A 25,313-nucleotide genomic window follows, 5' to 3' on the forward strand; every position below is an offset into this window, starting at 1 on the left:
GAGTTTGGGTCAGTCTAATTGAATACAATTTTTAAAAAGAACCTGTGAAAAAGTGCCCTTATATTAATTGAATAAAGCAGATGTTCTCCATTATATGTGCTGAAATTTTATGTCCTTGTATTTGGAAAAGTAAGGATGTTCTGTGAAAGGCAAATAAGGTTTATATACCCCTGCATCAAGGTTTGGAATGTATCTGTGTAGCTATCCTTAGCTTGGATAATATATTTCAGATATATGTCAGATATATGTATGATTGCATTTAAGGAGGATGTAAGACTTTGAGCTTAACAGTCCTCATTTGATGCCAGCTTCAAGTGTTTGCATGCAGTAAGTGAGCTTGTATGCTGGAAAGAATAATAGAAGGTATACAATGTGTTATTTCTGATCCTAAGTTTCAATTATGTATTTAGAGAATTATTGTTAGGCCACTTATAGTTTGAAGGAAGTTTATCCTTAGGTTTAATGGAATGACTGTACAGAAATGATTATAAGAAAATGAGAGAGATATGAAGATGTCCCCTAGCTATTTAGAAGTATCTATTCTCCTACTTTGCTTTCTAGTAAGCCTATTAATGCTTTACTGAAGCTATTAAAAATACCTATTCCTGGAGAATCAAATTTCTTGATACACTGTCAAAAAAGCATCAGCAAATTTGGTGGCTGCGATTTGATGCCAGTTCAGAAATTCAATATCTTCTCCATACATTGTGTTCTGATTGGTGTCATCTCTGAGAAACCATGTCTATCTATGGAGAAAACAGTGTCACTAGGCTCATCCATTTGTAGAGTTGCAGGTTTGTAATTGTAATACCTATAATGATAGCACAAAGCCAATTATTGCTACAAGCTTAGAAGAGGCAGCTACAGTATATAAATATTCCAAGTGGCACTCAAATGTGTCCCTACGAAAAATTGAGAGGTATATTAGCAATAGTTTTGGAAGGTTTCTGAAATGATTCTAAAGTAAGAAGCAAATAAAATTTTAAAAAACCTTTTGTCAAACCCTATTTTTTTCCTCATTTGTTACTGCTTTATTTCAGATTAGGACAGAAAATGGAAATCCTCACTCAGTCCCAGCACACTTGATCAATTTAACTATAACAAAAGTTGAATCCCAAAATATCTGTGGAACATAGATTCACAGTTCATTCTCCATGCAAATAAGAGATCTATCTATATATTATTAATCCAGAAATAGCAACACAAATGTTAACATCCTTGGAAATTCATTTTTTCATTTATTCCCAGTGGTCCCTCCCTTTCTCCATTCCTATTTTTATGACCACCTTGCCTTTGTTATTCAAGTCAAGCCAAATGTGTGTCAGCCAATTTTCAGCAACAGTTAAAAGTTTCTGAAAGCAGAGAGTTGAACCTGGAAACTGACACTAAGGCCAAAGGTCAGTTGGGAATAAAAGGTAGAGCTCTTTGCATCAAAATCTCAATTCTAACTACAAACCAATTCAGCTGTAATGGGGCATGTTTCCCTAAAAATGGCTTTTAAGATTGAAATGACATTCATATTTAGTGTAGGTTGGTTTGAAATATGGCAGTAACTAGTATAGTCAACTGATTGGTTCGGTTGGCCAACTTGGAGCGTCTCTTACTAGTCCCCAGTAGGCGGCCTGAAGATTGTGTCCTAAAACAGCCCCACTCTTGCAATGGAACAAAGATTAGTGGAAGGACGGCATGCATCTAACCCTTGGCCTTTTTTTTCAGATTCTGCACTCATCTATGTTGCTCTGTCTGCTCATCTATCTGGTGCTCTGTCTTTTATCTTCTAACTTCTCCAGTCCTTTGCTGTAGAGCTAATATTGGAAAGAAATCTTTGCTTTCTATATAGGTGTGAATACTTTGTTCCATGAGAACATTGTTTGAAAGAAAACTTGGTGTGAGAAGAGCAAAGTCCTCCAATATATAGCAAGCAAAGGACATGAGTAGCCCCCAGCTTTTTGTGACATTCTATATTATTCTTCTCACTGTGTTTTCACCTTAATAATTACGTTATTTCTGATATCTAACTATGTATGTATTGTGTCCATGTGCATGTTCAAATTGAATGTTGTTTTGGAGTTTTAATGAGTTATTTATTTGGGGGAATAGTTGTGATTTGTGTTTTGTTTTGTTTTGTTTTTGTATCGGATAGATTATTCCTCAAAGAATAGTCAAGGCAAAGGCATTGAGTGCAGAATTGAAAATTGCTCATCTATAAGGTGTTACAAATGTATGAATGCTAATGTCTGAGGAAACTAAATAAGAGTTCTTATGATCCAGCAATCAGATTTTGGGCAGGGTCATATTATTAGAAAATGATTCAAATATGCAAAACAAGCTACTAGGCATAAACATTCATCTTGCATAATATATGGAAATCACCAATGTTATTTTATTGTGTGGAAGCAAAACTTATCCCCCACCCCCCCCAAAAAAGAATGTTTGTAGCTCTAACAATGTTTGTGGAACCTAATATTGGATCCAAACTTATTCACACAGCTGGAAGGAGTTTAGATTCTGAAAGGCTGATCTAAGGGAGTTCATGTTTCCTATATGGAAAAAACATTTATTCTGAGTGTGTTAATGCTGTAAGATTATTTTTCAAAAGACCTAAATATATAAGGAACCGTTTTAAAAAGTAATAGAATCATTGATTTATTTTTTTTAAAAAATATTTGCTCACTGCTTCTGATCTAAAAGTCTCAAAGTATATTACAATAAAAATATAACTCTTTAAAATTGTGAAGGATGTAGTAAAATAAAGTATAAATGTACTAACTTTTCTTCACAAGCCAATGTACAGCTTATATTTAATATTTAAAATACTAACTATCCTGTTTGCCAAAATGTATTTCTCATTTTTTACATTTTATTAAGTAGAGTGGGGAAAACACAATTTTTCCCTGGTAGCACATATCTAAAATTGAGCTCCGTCCTATCTGGTCCTCTCCAGATATCTGAGGTCTGTCACTTCCAGAATTACTAGCCAGTATGGTCAACAGGTTGTAATCTCAACTTTTCTGGAGCATGTAGACTATTTCAATGCAATTTCATTTTACTGGTTGATCTTGCATTTCATTTGCAGCCTTTAAAAAGTATTCTTACCATTAAAATGAATGAAAATTGTACATGTTCTACAATGACATGTAGCATTACAATTATAAATCAACTTAATTTTGTGGGATAGATCAACTGTAGCTTGCATGTTTGTGGAACCTAATATTGGATCCTTGACATTAAATAAATGACACTGTAACAGATTATATACCTGCATTTCTCTAGAGCCAAATGTTCTTGATATATGCCATATCTATTTAGCTATGACTTTATACATTTAGTCCTTAACTTAAAACCATTCATTGAATGATGGTTTAATGTTACAATGGCAAGGACCGGTCTTTGCACTTAAAACCATTGTAATATCCTCCTGATCACATGACCAAAATTCAGGTGCTTGACAAGCAGCATACATTTATCTAGATGGTAAGACCGTGATGGTGAACCTATGGCACGCGTTCCACAGGTGGCACGTGGAGCCATATCAGAGGGCACACGAGACTTTGCCCTGTTAGCTGCATTGTGCATGCGCATGACGGCCGGAAGATTTTTGGCCTTGGGAAAGACTGTTTCACCCTCCGGATGCTTTAGAGAAGCTTCCCTAGAGCCCCAGAGGCAAAATAATAATAATAATAACCAAACAAACAGACAAAGCAGAAGTTCAGGAAAATGCACTTCCGGTTTGCTGTTGTCTTGTTTTTTGCACGCCAAAGGGTTCAGGGAAGCTTCCTAAAGCCCCAAAGTGCAAAAAAACAGCACAATGGGCAAACTAGAAGTGCGTTTTCAGAATGCACTTCTTGCCTGTTGTCCTGTTTTTTGCACTCCAGAGCTTCAGGAAGCTTCCCTGAACCCTCCGGAGTGTAAAAAAATAGGACAATGGCAAACTGGAAGTGTGTTTTCCCAAACTTCCGGTTTGTCTGTTTGGACTTTTTTTTCTTTTAAATGTACCAGGCTTTAGTAAGCCCGGTGCACATGGAGGGGGTAAACATGTGTGGGGGAGGGAAGGGGTGTGGACACATGTATGCATGCTAGCACATCCATGTGAATCAAAAAAGGTTTGCCATCACTGTGCTAAGTCATTCAAAGTTATTGAACTATGATTTCAAAAATAAGGGCAGGTTCATTGTATCTGTCGTATGCTACTAAGTTGAAAAATATTTCACTGGAAAGTGGCAGCAGTATACCTAGGCTTCATTTCAATATATTTCACAATTCTGACATTTAACTTTTGAGTACAAAACATCTATAACATTGCTATTTGAAAGTGATACATGATCACTTAATTATTATTAAACAATACTTAATGCTTTTAAAAGATGTAAAATATGTTTCAACATAAATCTACCATTATATTGTAATCTACGGAGAGGGGCGGCATACAAATCGAATAAATTATTATTATTAATTATTATTATACTTTGAAATCAAAATTCAGAATTTTTATCAATACATCAAATCAGTTTTGGTAGGCAGCAAATATATATTTTTGTATTTAGAATACTGAACAAATTAATCACTCTGTGATTTCTGGTACATCGTCCTCTATTATGAAATCAAACCACTTCAAATGCCCCTTTATATCATCCTGTCTTTTACTTGTACTGTCCTTGTTGTATATGTTTTCAAGGTATCTTTAATGCATAACTGTTGGATTGCAGAACATCAGACATCAGAAAAAGATCATCTGGTAGTTGCTATGTAATACTGTACTTACTTATCATATTTGTATTATTTCCAATGTGATTCTGGGAAATGTACATACTCCTACATATCATTGAAGTAAGTCTCATTGAATTCAATGGAAATTATTTTTAAAGATTTAGGATTGTAGTAGGAGTCATATAAGTCTTATTTACTACTGGCTTGTTGAACAGTCTTGCCTGATTCTAAAACATCATAAAATTATTTTCCATGACTGAAAAATTATTGGAAAATGCATTATAATATCAGTTATTAGAAATTTATAAACATAAATATATACATATACACACCTAAGGGAAGACCAAATACAATTCTGCTTTCTCCTAGACAAATAATTATGTTGAACTTAAAGAATCTGACTCCCATATCATACAGAGGGTATACACTATATATATTCTTAAATACTTAGTTATACTTATATGCTAAAACTCATTGCATCACATAACCTTTGCTTAGATTGAAATAGATTTGGCTGCACCTCAATTGTTAATAAACTATACGATGATGCACAAACATAATGTTTTAACAGTAGTCATTTATATACTCTTATGAAGTATATAAAAGGCATTTGGGAAGAGCAGGGAGCCTAATCTTCTAAGCAGTAGCTTGATCCATTTTTATCCTTAATTGCCAATTACAAATATCTCTGGTCATCTCTTATGTTCATTATTGTAATTATATCTTTAATTGTTCATTATCTTGGAAGATATATATCTCCCCACTGATTCAGTATTATTCTTCCGCCAAATTTATTTTTTGATCTATTCATTTGACACCTCTCTTAAACCCCTTAAACCCCTAGAGTCTCCGGGGAGGGGCGGCATACAAATCAAACAAACAAACAAACAAATAAATAAGTACATTGTTTTTCTACCCATTTGCAGATTTATCCATCCACCCACTATATTTCTTATCTTCCAAAGCTTATACTCTCCTCCTCCAGCATTTCTTTGCTCTTAAATCATAGCTTCCCCTGTGTTCCTTATCCATTCAGCTATATTGCAATCATTATTCAAAAGCTTTGCACCCTGAAATAATAACATTCTTTCTTTGTTCCTTCTGGAATTGAGATTGGCTCCCAGAATACACCCTTAAATTCATTTCTTTCTTCTTCCATACGCTTCTCAAACTACGCTTTTCCTGTAGTTTTCTGAGATGTCACCAAACTCAATATCTTCTAAGGTTGTAAGCATAATGGATATAGGTAGCATATTCTTCACATTAGCAATCCTATTTCTCTTCTATTATTTTTCTGTTTCCCTGTGACTGTTCTTACAATGCAAACTCTTTGGGCCAGAGACTTCACAGATGCCATGAACACATATAATTCTATACTATTAATAAATACAATAAATAGGCCTGGATCCATCCAATCCTCTATTAAGCTGCGGAGTCTGCGGAGTCTGCGGAGAGGGGCGGCATACAAAACAAATAAATAAATAAACAAGAAAGAAAGAAGAAAGAAAGAAAGAAAGAAAGAAAGAAAGAAAGAAAGAAAGAAAGAAAGGAAAGAAAGGCAAACTAATAGTTATCTCTCATGGCTAAAAAAGTACCCATAGTTGAATATGTGCTATCTGAAAAGATAAAACGTTTAATCTGTTTCGTTAAGTTATTTCAGTCAGTCAAATAATTGGAGTGATATGGAAATTTAAAATGAAATTTAAAATCCCTTTGTTTTGATAGTTTAGCACATAGAAAATATCTCACATTCTAGCCATATACATTAATGTAAACAGAGCAACTAAAGTATCAGACGTTATTTGGAACCGAGCAGAATACAGGTTTTTAAAATAGCATTTCCATACTTACTGTTTATTTTGGTTCCTTATACTTATTTTTCTTTAAGTGAGCTTCTTACTATAGCTCCAATAATATTTCCATCAGAATTCAAATTTTGAATTTAGTATGACAGGTCAAGTTTAACACTGTCACAGCCATAGGGTTTAAAATGCCACTTTGGAAGACCTTTAAAAAGCAAAACCCCAGACACCACCATTTTGCTACAAGCGGAAGCACAATATATCAGAAAGCATTGCCAACTAATATGTTTCAAACCTCTTTAGATCACTATGAACTCAGCTCTGCTATCTCATTTCCATTTTATTGTGTCTAATGAGCAGAATAATAAATACATTCTAAAAACTAAAAACACATTTAGCTATCTGAATTCAGTTAAAAATAGAATTTTCTGCTGTGTGTCTATGTGAATCTTTCATAACATCATCAATCTGCTATAGTGAAAAGTTGGGTTGATAAGAAAATGAAAAAAATCTATTAATTTATTTTATAAATATAAATGTAGAATTTGAAATTATAAGATAGTCTTTAAATATATACCATCAAAAAATAACAAATCCTAGAACATTGTTTACATACAGTACTTGGTAACAAATTATATATATTTTAAATGAATACAAATTAATATTAAATTAGTGGGGTATGCATGAGTTGTATTAAAATATTTTATGTACATTAACATGCCTAAATAATATGGGATTATACCGATCAAACGTCCAATTCATGCCCCTCCAATATTTCTCTTTGATAGGTTAGGTTTATTCCATGTTTTTAAGATAAAATATCAAAGATGCATCTTTTTCAAAACAAAACAAAAATACATTATTTTTGTGGATTTTTCTTTTGTTTTGTGTGGTTGAGGAAGCTAGGTATGTTTAACCTATCGAAGAGAAGCATTGGAGGACATGAATTGGACATTTTAAAAAGAAATTGGACAGCCATTTGTCTGGAATGATATGGGGCAGGAATGTCAAAAATTGCTTTCTTCAAGGGTCGAATCAGCGTTGTAGTTCTCTGCAGGATGGCCGGTAGGGAAACAGGAAAGCCTCCAGTAGCACTCTGCCGGCCTAAATGGGATGTAGGGGCTGGGTATCCTGCTCAAGCAGAAGGTTGGATTCAGCGAAGGGCTGCAAAAAAAATTTATTACCACACTGTGGCCGTGGCTTATTTTGTGGGTGTGGCTTGCCGGCCATGTGACCAGGTGAGAGTGGCTTGACGATCATGTGACTGGGGTGGCTTAAAGGTCATGTGATTGGCTTAAAGGTGGCCAACTTGACGTCACTCACATCAAGGGTTAGGGTTAGGTTGCCTAGCCTCTCTTCGCCTCAAAGAGATACATCTGTTTACTATTACTGAACATCCAAAATATATTATTTAATTCTATGTATGTGTGCCATACATATTACACACAGGCACACAAAAATATACATTATCTACTATATAAACTGTATGTGTATGTACACCTACGCACGCACGTACACACACACATGCGTAGCTCTTCTAAAATTATACATATTCAACGTCATTTACTGTGATAGGAAAAACATACCCAGAGCCCAGAAGGGGGAAAAAATAAATATATTTCTACCAGTTCTGCATATCTGACCAAACGTTTTCTACTGATTCTGCATACTTGAATGTACCCGTAGAAGCCCATCACTAATTGGACTAGAAAACCTCCAAAGACCCTTCCAACATTGTTATTCTGTTGTAACTGTTACATATCAAAATTTTAATTTCCCCGTTGAGAATTGATCTATATCCTATCCTGGAATGCACATATTGTGGCCAAGTAAGGGACTACATATGAAAATGGATGCTTGGTAAACCTTAGGTCTGTGAAATACTGTCCATCAATTGAAAACATTAATGCCAGTCACAGGATAGAAAGAGAAAGTAATAAACTGAATTCACTGTTTATTCTATATGTTACATTGATTGATGGTAATGATTCAATAGCCATATGCCCAGGTGGATCATAATCATTTAATGGCAAAATATGTGAATTTGTGGCAATATAGACTGTTTAATAACAACCAAAATATTTTATTAGTGCACATATATGGAATATTATGCAGTCTAAAATAGGTATAATATGATATATCATATCATATGATATGATAACAGAGGTGGGTTTCAGCAGGTTCTGACTAGTTCTGCAGAACCAGTAGCGGAAATTTTGAGTAGTTCGGAGAACTGGTAAATACCACCTCTGACTGACCCCATCCCCATATATTCTCTGCTTCAGTCCCAGCTGATTGGGAGAAAATGGGGATTTTGTAGTAAGCTTCCCCTGGAGTGCGGTGGGAATGGAGATTTTACAGTAACCTTCCCATGCCACATCAACCAAGCCATACCATGCCCACCAAGTCACGCCAACAGAATCAATAGTAAAAACTGATTGAATCACCCCACTGATATATGAGATGAGATGAGACAACATCTTCGGACAGTCTCAGTAATTGTGCTTTTAGTTTTAACTATAGCATTCCTATGTTTCACTCTCATGAACTGCCATTTGCTTTGTAAGTCCAGAGAACTTGTACTATATATTGTTTACACAGAACATTATTATGAAAGCTATTATGCTAGTGACATATACCTTGTTAATCTTGGAAATCACTATTACACAATATCTCTATTGTCAAATTTCAATTTGTTGGGTTTTTTTCTGATGAAAATATAAAGCATTGAAGCTATTTATTTTTAATATTTCTAAGTTAGTTTGATTCTTCTTCTGGCATAATTTGTTATTAATTTCCCATTCCTTAGGAACAATTAATCCATTTTTTGTGGTCCCTGAATATAATTGGAGCTTAGAGTATGTTATAGTCTTTTAAAAAAAAAATTTTTTTTCTCTAATTATTCAGCAATTTTTGGAATTTTTCCAAACTTGCCTGGGCCTCTTATGTGATAGTACACGTAATCCTTGACTTACTACTACAGTTGAGCCAAAATTGCTTTGGTTGAGACCTTTGTTGAGTTTTGCCACATTTTACGACCTTTTTTGCCACAGCTGTTAAGTGAATCACTGCAGTTTGCAGATGATAAGTTAGTAACATGGTTGTTAAGTGAATCTGACTTCCCCATTGACTTATCAGAAGATCACAAAAGGTAATGACATGACCTTGGGACACAGCAACCGTTATAAGTATGAACCAGTTCCCAAGCATTTGGATTTTGATCACAGGATCAAGGAGATGCTACAAAGGCCATAAATTTGAAAAATGGTCATGTCATTTTTTTCAGCATTGCCAAGAAGATGGAAAAGGATTAATACGTAAGATATCATTGACAAAGACTTAACTTTTTTTGGTAGTTATGGGTTCTCAGTGAGCTTTAGGATCAGATTTTATAAGATGTGTTGGTGATCTGCACAAATTAGGATTCCAAGAATCTACTTTCTACATTTCTTTTTTTGAAACCTAATTCTTACAAGGAAGGAAAAAGACACCTCGTTTTAAGACCAGTTTCACATTAATAAGAAAATTGTCCTGTATTAGCAAGATTTCTCTCATGTAGTAAACAGTACAATAACAAAGTATGCACCAATTCTTAATAGCCACGTTCCACACAATCTTAAATTAAGAAAAACCAGGATACCCTGCCTGAGATTAGTGCCTGAAAAACAGTGCTACAGTTTTTATTTTTTAACTGAAGCTGGATTTGTATTAAATTTCAATGAAAGATGGATAATAAAGTTTGCTAAAATTAGAGATCTTCTACTTCAACTGGAACAATCAAACACTAACATTACAAGATCTGTAGTTTATTTTTTATTTTGAAGAAAAATCCATTTATATGAAATTTGTATTTTAGGTTATAACTATTGAGGTCAGGTGGGCTGCTGCCAGTTTGGACTAGTTCGGGCTAACTGGTAGTTCCGGCCAATGGCTGTTCCCCTCCACCCGTACTAGCGCTATTCCATCCTATATAATCACTGTGCGCATGCTCACATTTGCTGTTCTGGGCAAACTGGTTGTTACAGTATGTGATGCTCACCTCTGATTGAAGTACTGTCCATATCTTTACTAGTTTCACTAAGGTGCTAATAAACCTCCTCTAGAAATATTATGAACCTGCTATTCTGTAAAGCTTTATTGTAGGTATGAGGGAGATTATTTGGAGAAAAAACATATATACAGTGGTACCTCGACATACGAGTCTAATTCGTTCCAGACCCGAGCACTGAAGTCTGAAGTAAAATTTGTCTCCTGTTGTCCTTAATCTGATGAATGAAGAGATTTGAAACTTTACCGTATTCTAACATTTGTGCTCTTGGTACTGAGAAAGAAAATAGATTAGACAAGGGAAAGTTCTATCACTTCAGTTAATATAAGTATATTCCTAAAACAATTGGACTTCATGATTTCTTTTTCCAAGAAAATAGCTATAATTTTGGAGTCTAAAGGAATGCATTTTCTGAAAAGAAATATAAAACTAATTTGAGAACTATAAATATATTTTTTGATAAATTCATTTTTTTAAAATAAATTCAATTATCTATATATTTGTAAAACAATGGATTAAAATGCATAACCCCTATCAATAGAATCGTGTGAATGTGAATTCCATAAGGGGACTCTTTAACAATGGCTGTATTTGATCCATTGCATTCCAGAGAATCTGTAGTGTCTCCTCTACTGTGTGGTCCTATTTTTTTTTCTTTATATCCTTCCTTCCTCGCTGTGAATTTTGTTGTCTCTGTGTGCATTCCTAGACAAAAACCTAACCATCTTCCCCTGTATCACTTCTTAATCTCCTAATACATGCCTTATTCTCTTGCCACCCTGTCTACTAAGGTTTCTATCTCCAAACCTGGCCCAGTTATTGCTGCATGTAATCTCCATGTTGCGTATCCATTTGTAGAGTTTGGTACTGATTATTCTGCACATGATTTGTATTTCATGTGCATCCTTGATTGTTTTTTTTTTCCTTCTATCAAGTTATCTGTTTTCCTACCATATAATGAGTTATTACCAAGAGAGAACTAGAACCCTTTTCAGATTTCTTGTTTGTTAAAAAATGAGCTCTTTGAATCAATTGGATTGGCTTGCAAAATAAATTCAAACAGAGAAGAAAGCTAATATTCATATGTTCATACAAAAATAAAATCGGACAACCTAGAATATGAGATATGGTCAGTGCAATTCTGGTTGTGTAAACAAATCCTTCCAGCTCATTTGCCCAAGACAGTGTCGCCTACACCCTGATTTAATTCAACCTGTTGAAGGATCTCTAATTGAAGGTTGAGGAAGAGAGAAAGAAATTTATTTCTGATAGAACTGAACTAGTGTGGTTGACTTACTGTATGCCAGTCCACTGATTTTCCCCTTTTTTGTTCACATTTCCATATTGTGGACAATATGCTTGAAACACCCTATCCTGCCATCCAGGAAATAATGTTTGCAGGCAAATGGGAGCTTATTAAGCACATATTATACTTTAATAATATTACCATTCTATGATACCATTAATGGGCTGGTTGAGATGAATATTACCTGGAGACGCTAATGTTATTTTCTCTCATTTCATCTCACTATAACTTCACATTGCAATGCCTGTGGTATATTCCTCACAATTAGATAGGACATGTTGTAATGCTCTATGGCTGTGGCTCCGAAATGATGGCAATTACTTAACCAAATTCAATGACGTTACAATAGCATAAAGTGTCCCTTACATAGTGGAAATGAAAGTAATAGAATAATTTGTGGGTCTAATAATACGAGTCTAAAGAACATTATATTTCCCACAGTTCCACATTGATTCACTTTAAAAAGTCAGTTAATGTTCTTTTTCTTGACTTAATTCAGCAAATTTTATATCCTGAACAAAGTTGGTTGTCAGACTTGGGAACTGCATGTATCACGGCATTTTTTTTTCTTTCTCAATTGAATAGCCTACCTTCAACAGCAGGCATTCATTAATTCTAGAACAGGATTATTTTCATGTGTATTTCAGGAAGCGTTTCTAAGTATTAAAACCAGCCATTGACTTCTGCAAGCAGCTGGGGGGGGAAACCCCACAAAAATAAAAACCTATATGCGTTTTAAATAAGTCAAAACATACGTTTGAATTTTCCGCATCTTAATTATGCCTCATTTTTAAAAAAGGAAAATGATGCATTTTACATGTAAATTATACAGGAAAACCCCCCAGAAAATTGCAAACTGTTTATACACAGTTCTGTATATAATTCAAGATTTGAATTCTGTATATATGCACATAGACACATAAATGCAGGGTAGAAGAGCTAGTGTTAAATCCTTAACAGGAAATCAAAGGACCTGTTCTCTCATGGTCACTACAAAGTGGTGAGTAGCTCAAATTAGGAGATATGTTTGTTGGGTGGTAGGTGATCTGCACTGTTTCCAGATAGATCAGAGACAGAGAGCGCATGAAACTATTGGTTTGATGAAAGCCATGGGAAATTAAAAGAGCATAAGTAGAAAGAACGTGCTATTGTTTTCTTTGAAATCTGCCAGCATATATAGAAGTAGACCATATCTTAGGGTACTAAAATTCTCCATCCTTCACTAGTCTATCTTGTATGGTTTGATAACACCATTACCTAATTCCCTACCAGCAGTCTGTTTGGTAGTGAGCCTTCTCACAAATGCCAAAGGAAAGTAGTTGACCTCATTTGATGCAGGCTTATCCTGGCTTAGTGCAGTGAGAGAAATGTCCATGTAAGTCACAGGCCCCCAAAGGGAATAGTAGGGAGGACTCCTGTGCTAAGGGACTCAGCTATGAGAACATCAGAAGCCACTTAGAAAAGAAAAGCTATTTAAAACTCTAGTAACGATTAAACAGTAGTGGCAGGCCAAAATAACTATATTATCTGGGCAGTGGACAGGCTGTGGGAAATACCCAGGGGTCATGAGAAATAAAATTGGGGACAGAGAAAATAAGGGAAGATGTAATATGAAACTACAAAAAAACACAAGCACTAGTGTTGTTTCATCTTGGAGCCTTCTAACTGAATTGGTTTTTATAATGCAGTACACATTGAAAAGTATTCCTTTTAGAAGCAAACTTTGAATTTTCTATTGCTCCTCATATTCCTGAGATTAAGTATGTCAGAGATTAAGTGAACATATTTGAAAGTTAGGATTTTTCCCTGGCAAGAAGAAACCCCGTATAAGCATGTTTCCAAATACAACTTATATACGCATTTCTGTGGGATTTCTGCAGAGAAGAGAACAGAGGGGGTCCCTTATCCTGGTTTAGATGGCATGCTTTTTGCTGAATTGTTAGTCCATATGGATAATAATGGCTACCTCCTTTTGGATTAGGAACTTCTTATTCAGCATGCAGCCAAATGAAACACATTCTGTGTATAGCCTGCTTACTCTGTATCTGAGTATCAGGATTTCATTTAATTGCCCATTCCTTCCAAACTCCCCAAATGTGGGGTGTCACTTTTTACAGTATAAAGGAGGAAGAATCCTATCTGACATATGTGATATTTACACAAACATAACAGCTTCTGTTTATACTATTTTAGGTGACCATTCTTCTTTCTCACAACCAAACAACACAGTACATTTGTATGTGCACTTGGTGTTTTTTAAATGTGCAAAGTATGTGCAGGATTCTTTTTAAAATCCCTGATACTTTACAGCTACACTTCCATGATTTCATTATACTGATGTCACTGTAAATTATTCTTTATTTATTTAATTTATTTGACTTCTATGCCGCCCAATCCTGAAGGACTCAAGGTGGCTTACAACAATATAAAAATACAAATACCGGTACATTAAAAAAGAAATCAAATATGGAAAAAACTAAAAATATAATCCCAATTTAAAAACCTATAACTCAATCAATCAAGAAACACACATACATAACATTCAATATAATTTGGCCATGACAGATGTCAGTTTCATGGCCCCCAGGCCTGCCAGCAAAGCCAGATCTTCATAGCCTTTCAGAAGGCCAATAGGGTGAGAGTTGTATGGACATCGAGGGGGAGTTGGTTCCATAGAGCCGGGGCAGCCACAGAGAAGGCCCTCAATCTGCATTTCATTATATTGTGGAGAAAAATGAAACTGCATGCCAAAAGTTCCTCAAATTAAATAATGTTGCACCCAAAAGCTTTGCCTGGCCATTTGTTATGACCTTTTAATCAATGAGGTAGGCAAGCATGGCTTCACACTACTGTTAGCAGGAGCCCTGGCGCATTTCTCCTTATTAAAACAAGGAGGAGAATGTTTGAAATGCTCCCGAACACCCAGAGTTGAATTGAGAAGAAGGATGTGGGGAATGTAGACCTATCGTAGGGAGTTAGAGAAGAGGTCAGGGTAGCAAAAGATGGTGGTGGGGGAGCGTGGTTTCTAAGGCAGGGGAACAGTGCAGTGAGCTCTTCCTGTGACGTCGCATTTTCTGTGGCCCAGGGTGGGTTTTCTTCGCCTGCTGTTGTAACGACTGCCCTCTGTGCCAATGGGTTCCAGAACACAGAGGACAACTCTCGCATCTCAATCACCTTTTTCCGACTCTTCCGGGTGATGCGTCTGGTGAAGCTGTTGAGTCGAGGGGAGGGCATCCGCACGCTGCTCTGGACCTTCATCAAGTCTTTCCAGGTATTCCTTCCTTACGCTTTATGTGACTGTAACCGAGGGATGTTTCCGTCTGCTCTTTACCTTACATGTCTATATGAGAGGTACAGCCAGCCACCATTTCTGAATGGTCTCTGCCCAAGATCAATGAGTTTCTACATCCAGAGATCTCAGGAATTAGGATGGATGGAGTGAAGCCTGGCGAGGTAGAGGATTTTGAAACTCAAACCTAAAACAGTTTGGGTTTTTTTTAAGAAAAGGAATTTGTAAGATCACACACTTCTCCATTATTGGGCCCTAAACTGAAGAGTTTTATTCCTGTCAATGCAAGTGTTAAGGCAAAAAAGTGAATACAACAATTTTATAGTAAAATTGTTTTTATATTAAAAATAAAGGTGATGCACTTTCCGTCCATCAGGTCAGCTTGCTGATGCAATTGGGGAATCATTCAGCTATGCAACATTCCCCAATATAGCACCCTCCAGATGTGTTGGACCACATGCTGGCTGGGGATGATGGGAGTGATAGTCCCAACACATCTTAAGAGCACCAGGTAGGGGAAGGCTGATCTATGGCCATTACTGGCAACTGGACTCAGTCCAAATATGGCAAGAGACCCAAACCCTTATGCATATATCTTGGTCTTATTTTCCAACTGACATAAAATCATGGATGCAAGGGTGAAATCTATGCAGGTGGCCACAGAACTGAGATCCCAGTGTGGAGAACTATTTCAATTTCAAGGTCACCTGCTCCGAAGACAGGCCCAAGATTCCAGAAAAGGCCCCATGCAAATAAAGTATTCAACCGTCTCCAGTCCAAATCAGAACCACTGAGTTCTTTCTGCAATTTACCAATTCTCTACCTGCAGGGGGTTTCTTTCAGATTTTATTATCCATGCATCTCTTGCTGAACTTTCTAGATTCCCCAGGTCAATCCTACATACTGGTAGTCCTCAACTTACAACTATTCATTTAGTGACCGTTTGAAGTTATAACGACACAGGAAAGAAAAGTAAGTTACAGCCAGTCCCTGCACTTATGATCACTTCCACATCCTCATACTCACATAATTAAATTCAGCATCCCCGGGGTTCATTGCAATTGCCATTTACAACCTTCCCATCTGGCTTCCAAAAGCACAAAGACAATGGAGGAAGCAGGTTTTGCTTAAGCAGGCTGGGATTCTCTTAACAACCCCACTGATTTGCTTAACAATCGTGGCAAAAAAAGGATCGTAAAATCAGGCCCACTTCACTTAAGTGCCATGATTAACAATGGAATCGGGTCCCTATTGTTCCCGTAAGTTGAGGACTACCTGTAATTCTTTGTAATATTTATACGCGCCCATGTAATGAAGGAAAATCGTGGCTGCAAGAGGGACTCAACTCTTGAATAACATTATTACTTCTTAGAAGTATCTCAGACAATTATAGATAAATGAAATTTAATTGTCTCAAGTGGAACAAAATGATATGTTCACTTTCATTCTAATTTCAGGAAGCAATATTTCTCCATTATCTCTGAAATATGATAACCAGAGTCCAATATCTACCAGACTAACTCTTTTTTCAACAGAGTTTCTCTTTGTAAAGCTCCGTGCCCATTGGTGGAAATAAAATTAATGGAGCTCAAATAATATCTTATTGGGTGAATTATGATAACATTTTCCCCATATATATTTACTCCAAAATACCGCAATTCAAAATATTGGATCCATATTTCTATACTGGATAATTTTGTCTCTTATTCTATATATTCCTCATTTCTAAATTTTTAACTGTCTTTTAACAATTTAATAATGATCTTCCTTTTTAAAAATTATTAATGTAACAGTTGGCACATACAATTTTTAAATAAAGAAGAGTAATTGGTGGTTAAAATTGTAGCTAAATTCTTATTACAACAAATACAGAAATCATTCTCTATCTGGAGAGAAAAATATATATAAATAATAAGAAAAATGTTTTTACAGATCTGATAGACAGTAGGCAGCATGCACTGTTTTTTCTAAGAAAAATATTAATGTGAAAAGAAATAGAATGATTTAAGAGAGAATGTTTTGTTAGGATTATTTATGACAAAACAACAGTGGATCAGTAGAGTCATCTAGTGGAGAAATAAATAGTTTACATTAATGCTTGTATGTGCACACAAGTTTTTAAAGGCAGATGCACAAGATCATCTAACATTTTACTTTCTAATGCATTGTCATGTAAATGCAACCTTATGCATTCTACTGCAGATTGTACAGTCAAAGTAATATTTGCCTCTGGTCTTTTGCTCTCAGATGCTTTCAATATGGGAATATTGTATCCCAAGTTCCAAAAAGTTAGCTTTCTTAATAAATGATTCATCATTACCTGCTTTCAATTTTTTTTCCCAGGCACTCCCCTATGTGGCTCTATTAATAGTGATGCTCTTTTTTATCTATGCCGTGATTGGGATGCAGGTAAGTGTCTTTCTAAGATTTCATATTTTCTGTTGCAAACATATGGAGAGGGGACTTAAAAAACGTTTAAGAAAAAAATATTTAATGAATTCAATGACTATGTCATATGGAGGCCTATTACCTGAACATGAGGTCAGGGAGTCTAAAAAATTAAATTGTCAATTTATTCTGGCTAAATTTAAATTAATTTTATGTGTGGGTTAAGAGCAGTAATTGGCATTACTGGCTAAAGGTGCTGAACTAGAAAGTTAATTCTCATCCTCCCTTTGGCATGAAACCTGACTAGATGACTTTGGACCAGTCTTTTCTCCTCAGCTCAACCTTCACTTACAGTTAATGCGGTCAGAAAAAGAATCTGTTTTTGTGCTGTTTTCTTTTTTAGCACTGCAACCATTTCTTCATATTGCAAATAAGTGAAATAAAAAGGAGATATTAGCCAAAGGGGTTCTCGTGATTATGTGCCGAGTCTAAAAGACAAAAGAAATCTCTCCATGTAGAAACTCTGCCTTATTTTGTTTCCTGAAATGAAAAATACGGCCTGCCTCAGAGTGTTTAATTTGTCCCCTTGTAGTAGTAACTCCCAGCGCCCCCTCAGAGCAGCTGCAACTGTCATTACTCACTAGTGAGTTGGAGAATCTGAGCCCAGAGAGTTCCAGGGTTCCTCAGGCAACTGACTTAGAAGAACCTCCCTTTAAAAGCTTTGTCTGGTTTGGATGCTTAATTTTGCAGTACTATTTTGCTCCCCTCTACTCTTAAAAAGCTTATTATTGACAGTACCTATTATTGACAGTACCTAAGAACGTCTCTACTTAAGAACTTTTCTAGATAAGAACCGGGTGTTCAAGATTTTTTTGCCTCTTCTTAAGAACCATTTTCTACTTAAGAACCCAAGCCCAGAAAAATTTCCCAGGAAATTTGAGACCGGCACGAAGGCCCGGCCAGTTTCCTGCCATTCTTCCTGGGTTTCTCTCTCTGGCGCAGTGTATGGGAGGCAGCCTCGCGCCGGGTGTATGGGAGGCACGTGCTCCTCCGTGCCGTCTCAGAGTCCCTCTTTTTTTGTTTTTTAAGCCTTAAAGTTATGGATTTTTTTTAATTCCCCTGACCTCACCTTCTTCCTTCAGCAGTGACTGTCCTCCTCCTCCTCCTCTTCCTCCCACCCAAATTCCGAGCTTTTATTTCTTTCCTAATGGGTTTGCATGCATTATTTGCTTTTACATTGATTCCTATGGGAAAAATTGCTTCTTCTTAAGAATGTTTCTACTTAAGAACCTGGTCACAGAACGAATTAAGTTCTTAAGTAGAGGTACTTACAACTGTCAGAACAATGTGCATATGTGCGTTCCAAAGGTTTTGCATATGAACCCCAAAATAAAATAGTTTACATAAGATACCAGATTGCCAGATGGACATCCATGATAGGAGATTCTAGTTTGTCCTCTGTGCATTGTCTCCTCTCCACACAGCTAGTGATAATTACTGCCTAGCCTTAGACCAAGAAGCAAATTGTCTGTGTTTGTTTGATCAGCACAAGTGATTGAGTGACTAGTTTGCTGCTCCTCTCCATCATCACTAATTTTGGTCTATTGCTCATGCCCTGCAAGGCTGCAGTTATTCATATTTTATATAGTAGGGATGCATAAACTATATTAGATGCATAATATATTACATGCATACTCTAGAACAGGGGTGGGCAAAGTTGGCTCTTCTATGACTTGTGGACTTCAGCTCCCAGAATTCCTGAGCTAGCCTGATTGGCTCAGGAATTCTGGGAGTTGAAGTCCACAAGGCATGGAAGAGCCAACTTTGCCCACCCCTGCTCTAGAAGTATGCAAACATGGAGATTTCAAGGATTTGCAGTGGCACATTAGAGGTGCTGATGTACAGATAGTTCTCGACTTATGACCACAATTGAGCCCAAAATTTCTGTTGCTAAATGAGACATTTGTTAAGTGAATTTTAATCCTTTTTTACAACCTTTCTTGCCACATTTGTTATGTGAGTCATGGCAGTTGTTAAGTTACATACATGGTTAACATTGATTTTGCTTGTCAGAAGATCACAAAAGGTGATCAGATGACCCCAAGACACTGAAACTGTCATAAATATAAAATTTTCTTCACGTGACCATGGAGATGTTGCAGTGGTCTTAAGTGTGAAAAACTGTTGTAACTCACTTTTTTTCAGTGTGTGTGTGTGTAACTTTGAACAGTCACTAAATGAACTGTTGTAAGTCAAGAACTAACTGTATTGCTCAAGGCACCCAATATTTTTGATTCCAGTATAGCTCAGGATATTTGAGCCTAAAATTCTCACACTTATCAGATCAGATTTTTAAAAACAGTTTAGTGGAGTCCTTAGCATTCAATAAATTAGGTTGTTTGCTTGCAGATGTTCCATTACCCAACTAAGGTAACATGGATTAGGCTGCATAAATCTCCAGAACATAATATGTCTAATTTTAAGACCTACATTCCTTTTTCGGTCATTAGGAACAAAAAGTCTTTCAGAAAATGGAAGGCTGTGCAGATGCTCTAAACCTGCAGTATTTTCCAAACCATTTTTCTCAAGTGCCAAGACGAACATAACAGATTCAATCTGTCTTGATTATTTATAGAATTATTTCCTATCTTACCATCTGCTAGGCCTCAAACCAAGATTAACATGTGGTGATTCTTCCAAGCTGAGTTCTATATTGTTTCATATCTACAGACAAAATCTCGCCAGAATAAGCACTATATTATCTGCATCTACAACATACTCTGTCAACTAATAAGGGGCTGCCTTTACCCTCTTTCTCTGACCTGATTTGCCTCTTCCTCTTCTGGAATGCATCATTCTCTCCTAACAATCCACTCCTTACTGTAGTCCATCACATCATTCATCATCTGCATTCACTATTGCCCAAAAGAAGTAAGAGAAAGAGAAAAAAGAAGGAAGCATAGAGTGAAAATGAAGAAAAGATTACCAGCAGCAGTTCAACTATTAGTAGAGCATCAGGCTATTGGGCTAAGTTGGGTATCAGGGAAAGCATTAATAGATCAAGCTGTCATACCATTTGAAACTCAAGATGCCAACTCAAGATGTCTATTATGCTTTTCACATTTCCAACATTTTACTAGGTTCATGACAAGAAAGAAGTCCTGATTTTTGAAAATATTGAAAATAGTGTACTTATTGAAGATAAAATTGAGAAAACTAATCTTTACATAACACCTTACTTATAAATATCTTAAAAAGTATAGTAATATACAGGATTTCTTAGCACATCATTTTTAGTTTCCCTAACTAATTTTAGGATGGTTTATGAAGAGAAAGAATATTTAGGCCTCTTGGTTTATATAACTAATCTTGTGCCTTGTATTATAATACAGGGCACAAGAATAGATACACAACAATAGATACAAACTCAAAATTAATTGCTCCAAACTCAATTGCAGAAAATACGACTTCCGCAACTGTGGTCAATGCCTGGAATATACTATCTGACTCTGTTGTTACATCCTCAAACCTCCGTAGCTTTAACCTAAAACTGTCTACCGTGGACCTCACCCCATTCGTAAGGGGGCGTGCATAAGCGCATCAGCTTGCCTACCGCCCCTGTTTTAATGTTCCCATTATTCATACCCATTTCTTGTGAATATACTTTACCTGTTTATACTTATATATTTATACATTATGTTCATACTTATAATTGTTTTCTCTTATATGCTTGACAAACTAAATAAATACATAAAAAGAAATAAAAATCCAGTACAGTGATACCTCATCTTACAAACTTAATTGGTTCCAGGACGAGGTTTGTAAGGTGAAAAGTTTGTAAGATGAAACAATGTTTCCCATAGGAATCAATGGAAAAGCGATTAATGCGTGCAAGCCCAAAACTCACCCCTTTTGCCAGCCGAAGCTCCCGTTTTTGTACTGCTGGGATTCCCCTGAGGCTCCCCTCCATGGGAAAGCCCACCTCCGGACTTCTGTGTTTTTGTGATGCTGCAATTTTGCTGAGGCTCCCCTCCCTGGGAAACCCCACCTCTGGATTTCCGTTGCCAGCGAAGCACCCGTTTTTGCGCTGCTGGGAGTCCCCTGCAGCATCGCAAAAACACCGAAATCTGGAGGTGGTGTTTCCCATGGAGGGGAGACTCAGGGAAATCCCAGCAGCGCAAAAATGGGCGCTTTGCTGGCAACAGAAGTCCGGAGGCGGGGCATCCCAGTGGCGGCGGCTTAAGTTTGTATGGCAAAAAAATCTTAAACCCCGAGTTTGTATCTCAAAAAGTTTGTATGACAAGGGGTTTGTAAGACGAGGTATCACTGTATTTCATTTTAAAATAATTTATTAATATCATTTACATGTATAAAGAAGATCACTTATTGTAAAGATGAAACAAAATGAAAAGTCTGCAAAATGTTTATTGAGCGAATTGGAATAGTGAACGGTGATTACCTTAAGAACTAAACTCAAAATAAAAAGGTTAGATCAGAGTGTAATATAGAGGCAGACTGTCAATCAGATGTACAGTGGGAAGAGGTCAAATGTTGAATTGAGGTGTCAGAACCATGCAAATACAGGTAGTCCTTGACTTATAATCACAATTGAGCCTATAATTTCTGTTGCTAAGCAAGACATTTGTTAAGTACATTTTGCCCCATTTTGATACATTTCTTGCCACATTTGTTAAGTGAATCACTGCAGTTGTCAACTTAGTAACATGGTTGCTAAGTGAATCTGGCTTTCCCATTGACTTTGCTTGTCAGAAGATCACAAAAGAGGATCACATGACCCCGGGACAGGGCAACTGTCATAAATGTGAGTCAGTTGTCAAGTGTCTGAATTTTGATCATGTGACCATGGGGATGCTGCAATCATAGGTGTGGAAAATGGTCCTGTCACTTTTTTGAGTGCCATTGTAACTTTGAACAGTCACTAAATGAACTGCTGTCAGTCGAGGGCTGCCTGTATGTAGGATATATAAGTCACTAAACATTTTATGAACATTTTATAAGTTCATTGGAATGAGAATGTTAAGACTATCAGATACAGGAATATCTTGTGGATTGAAATGTTACCTTGAACCAACTTTTTCTTTTATTAGGTGTTTGGTAAAATTGCACTAAATGATACTACAGAAATCAATCGGAACAATAACTTTCAAACATTTCCCCAGGCTGTGCTCCTGCTTTTCAGGTAGGTCGCAACAAGGGATGCCCGGGCAGGCAACCTGTAAAAAACTCCCCAAGTCCCCTGGATGACATTGTCTCAGTGTCTTATTTTTCTATACTAAAAAATAATGTTTCAGCTTCACAACAACTTCCATATAAGTTCAAATAATATACAGACAGACAGATAAGAACTCAAGAAATCAAGGGCACCAAGTCTTTAGAATGGTTATTAAGATGGATGGATGGGTGGGTGGGTGGGTGGGTGGATAGGGAGGGAGGGAAGGAAGGAAGGAAGGAAGGAAGGAAGGAAGGAAGAAGAAAGAAAGAAAGAAAGAAAGAAAGAAAGAAAGAAAGAAAGAAAGAAAGAAAGAAAGAAAGAAAGAAAGAAAGAAAGAAAATTCTTTATTGGCCAAGTGTAATCGGACACACAAGGAATTTGTCTTGGTGCATATGCTCTCAGTGTACATAAAAGAAAAGATAGGTTCATCAAGAATCGTAAGTCACAACACTTAATGATTGTCATAGGGTAAAAATAAGCAATCAGGAAATAATATAAATCATTAAGGATACAAGCAACAAGATACAGTCATACAGTCATAAATGGGAGAAGATGGCTGATAGGAACAATGAGAAGACTAATAGTAATAGTAATGCAGCCTTAGTGAATAGTTTATTTTATCTATCTATCTATCTATCTATCTATCTATCTATCTATCTATCTATCTATCTATCTATCTATCTATTTATTAGATTTATAGGCCGCCCCTCTCCGTAGACTCAGGGCAGCTCACAACAACAATAAAACAATTCAAGACAAATCTAATAATTTAAAAACATTTAAAAACAACGTTATTAAAGCAGACATATATGCAAACATACCATACATGAATTGTATAGGCCCGGGGGAGATGTCTCAATTCCCCCATGCCTGACGGCAGAGGTGGATTTTAAGGAGTTTACGAAAGGCAAGGAGGATGGGGGCAGTTCTAATCTCAGGGGGGAGCTGGTTCCAGAGGGTCGGGGCCGCCACAGAGAAGGCTCTTCCCCTGGGACCCGCCAAATGACATTGTTTAGTCGATGGGACCCAGAGAAGGCCAACTCTGTGGGACCTACTCAGTCGCTGGGATTCATGCGGCAGAAGGCGGTCCCGGATGAGGGAATTATTTGTTTAGCAGAGTGATGGCCTTCAGGAAAAAACCTGTCCTTGTGGCTACTTGTTCTGGTTTGTAGTGCTCCATAGCCTCGTTTTGAGGGTAAGAGTTGAAGCCATTTGTGTCCAGGATGCGAAGGGTCAGTAAATATTTTAATAGCCCTCTTTTTTGACTCGTGCAGTATACAGGTCCTCAACAGAAGGCAGGTTGGCAGCAACTGTTATTTCTGCAGTTCTGATTCTCCTCTGAAGTCTGTGTCAGTCTTGTTGGGTTGCAGAACCAAACCAGGCAGTTTTAGAGGTGCAGATGACAGACTCAATGATTCCTCTGTAGAATTGTATCAGCAGCTCCTTAAACCTAAACCAGCAGACTCATCTTCCAGTAAATCCTAAATGTTGTCTTTGCCTTATTCCATGATGGCAAGGCAATGTTTTTGTATTTACTCTGTTGTAAGCCACTCTGAGTCAGTTGAGAAGGGCGGCATAGAAAAATAAATAAATAAATACACCCTGGAAAACTGAAAAAAATTAAAATTAAAAAAATATTCCAATCACAAAACGTTGCTAACCCCAAAGCATACATATTTGATTTAATCATATTTTAGGGAAATGATTTAATCTTTTTTCTCCCAGAGGCCAAATTGTACTAGTCCTTTGATTTTTAATTCCACTGAATTATAATACCTGTTTTATGAGATATTAGATCTGACACTTTCCGAATCTCAAAATGATTTGTGTAGACTAGCTGCCCAAATGATCAAGTACAGTAGAGGTTTTATCAGATGTCTGTGGCTGCTTATGAAGAAGTATGTCTTGCTCTATGCTGCAGACATCTGAGCCAGCTAGACACAATGATCTTGTGAGTGAGTGAGTGAGTTATTTATTTATTTATTTGATTGATTGATTGATTGATTGATTTCTATGCCGCCCTTCTCGAGGCAACTCAGGGCACCGTACATTAAATATAACAATATATGAGAAATCTAAATAACTATAAACATTATGAAAATTTACTAAAAACATTTTAAAAGACCCCCATGTACACTCAGACACATTCATCCAGTCCAATCATATCTAGTATCGGCTGAAGACAGTCTCATCATTCATGGCCTCCATGCCCGCCAACAGAGGTAGGTTTTTAAAGCTTTACGAAAGACCAGGAGGGAGGGGGCAGTACGTATCTCCGGAGGGAGTTAATTCCAGAGGGCCAGGGCCCCCACAGAGAAGGCTCTTCCCCTAGGCCCCGCCAGTCGACATTGTCTAGCTGACGGGACCTGGAGAAGACCGACTGTGTGGGACTTAACTAGCCGCTGGGATACATGAGGCAGAAGATAATCTGGTCCTAAGCCATGTAGGGCTTTGTAGGTCATAATCAGGTCATTTGATGAGTATTTAATGTTCAAACACCACCACCACCACCCCACACACACAATAATGATGTCATCTTC

General features: G+C 36.7%; 1 protein-coding gene and 1 long non-coding RNA gene across 2 annotated transcripts in view; one reads left to right on the forward strand and one right to left on the reverse strand.

Annotated features, from left to right (window-relative positions):
• The window catches only part of CACNA1C (calcium voltage-gated channel subunit alpha1 C), a 611,798-nt gene that overhangs the window by 560,258 nt on the left and 26,227 nt on the right, over positions 1-25,313 (forward strand). The window contains 3 exon segments of the mRNA XM_070756479.1: positions 15,006-15,134; positions 17,496-17,561; positions 22,649-22,740. Of these exon segments, the coding sequence (XP_070612580.1) occupies positions 15,006-15,134; positions 17,496-17,561; positions 22,649-22,740 (287 nt within the window).
• Positions 1-25,313, reverse strand: part of LOC139169809 (uncharacterized) — an 87,569-nt gene that overhangs the window by 33,841 nt on the left and 28,415 nt on the right. The gene's annotated exons all lie outside the window — the stretch shown is intronic.

The sequence above is a fragment of the Erythrolamprus reginae genome, chromosome 6, assembly GCF_031021105.1.
Source record: "Erythrolamprus reginae isolate rEryReg1 chromosome 6, rEryReg1.hap1, whole genome shotgun sequence".
Taxonomy (NCBI): Eukaryota; Metazoa; Chordata; class Lepidosauria; order Squamata; family Dipsadidae; genus Erythrolamprus; species Erythrolamprus reginae.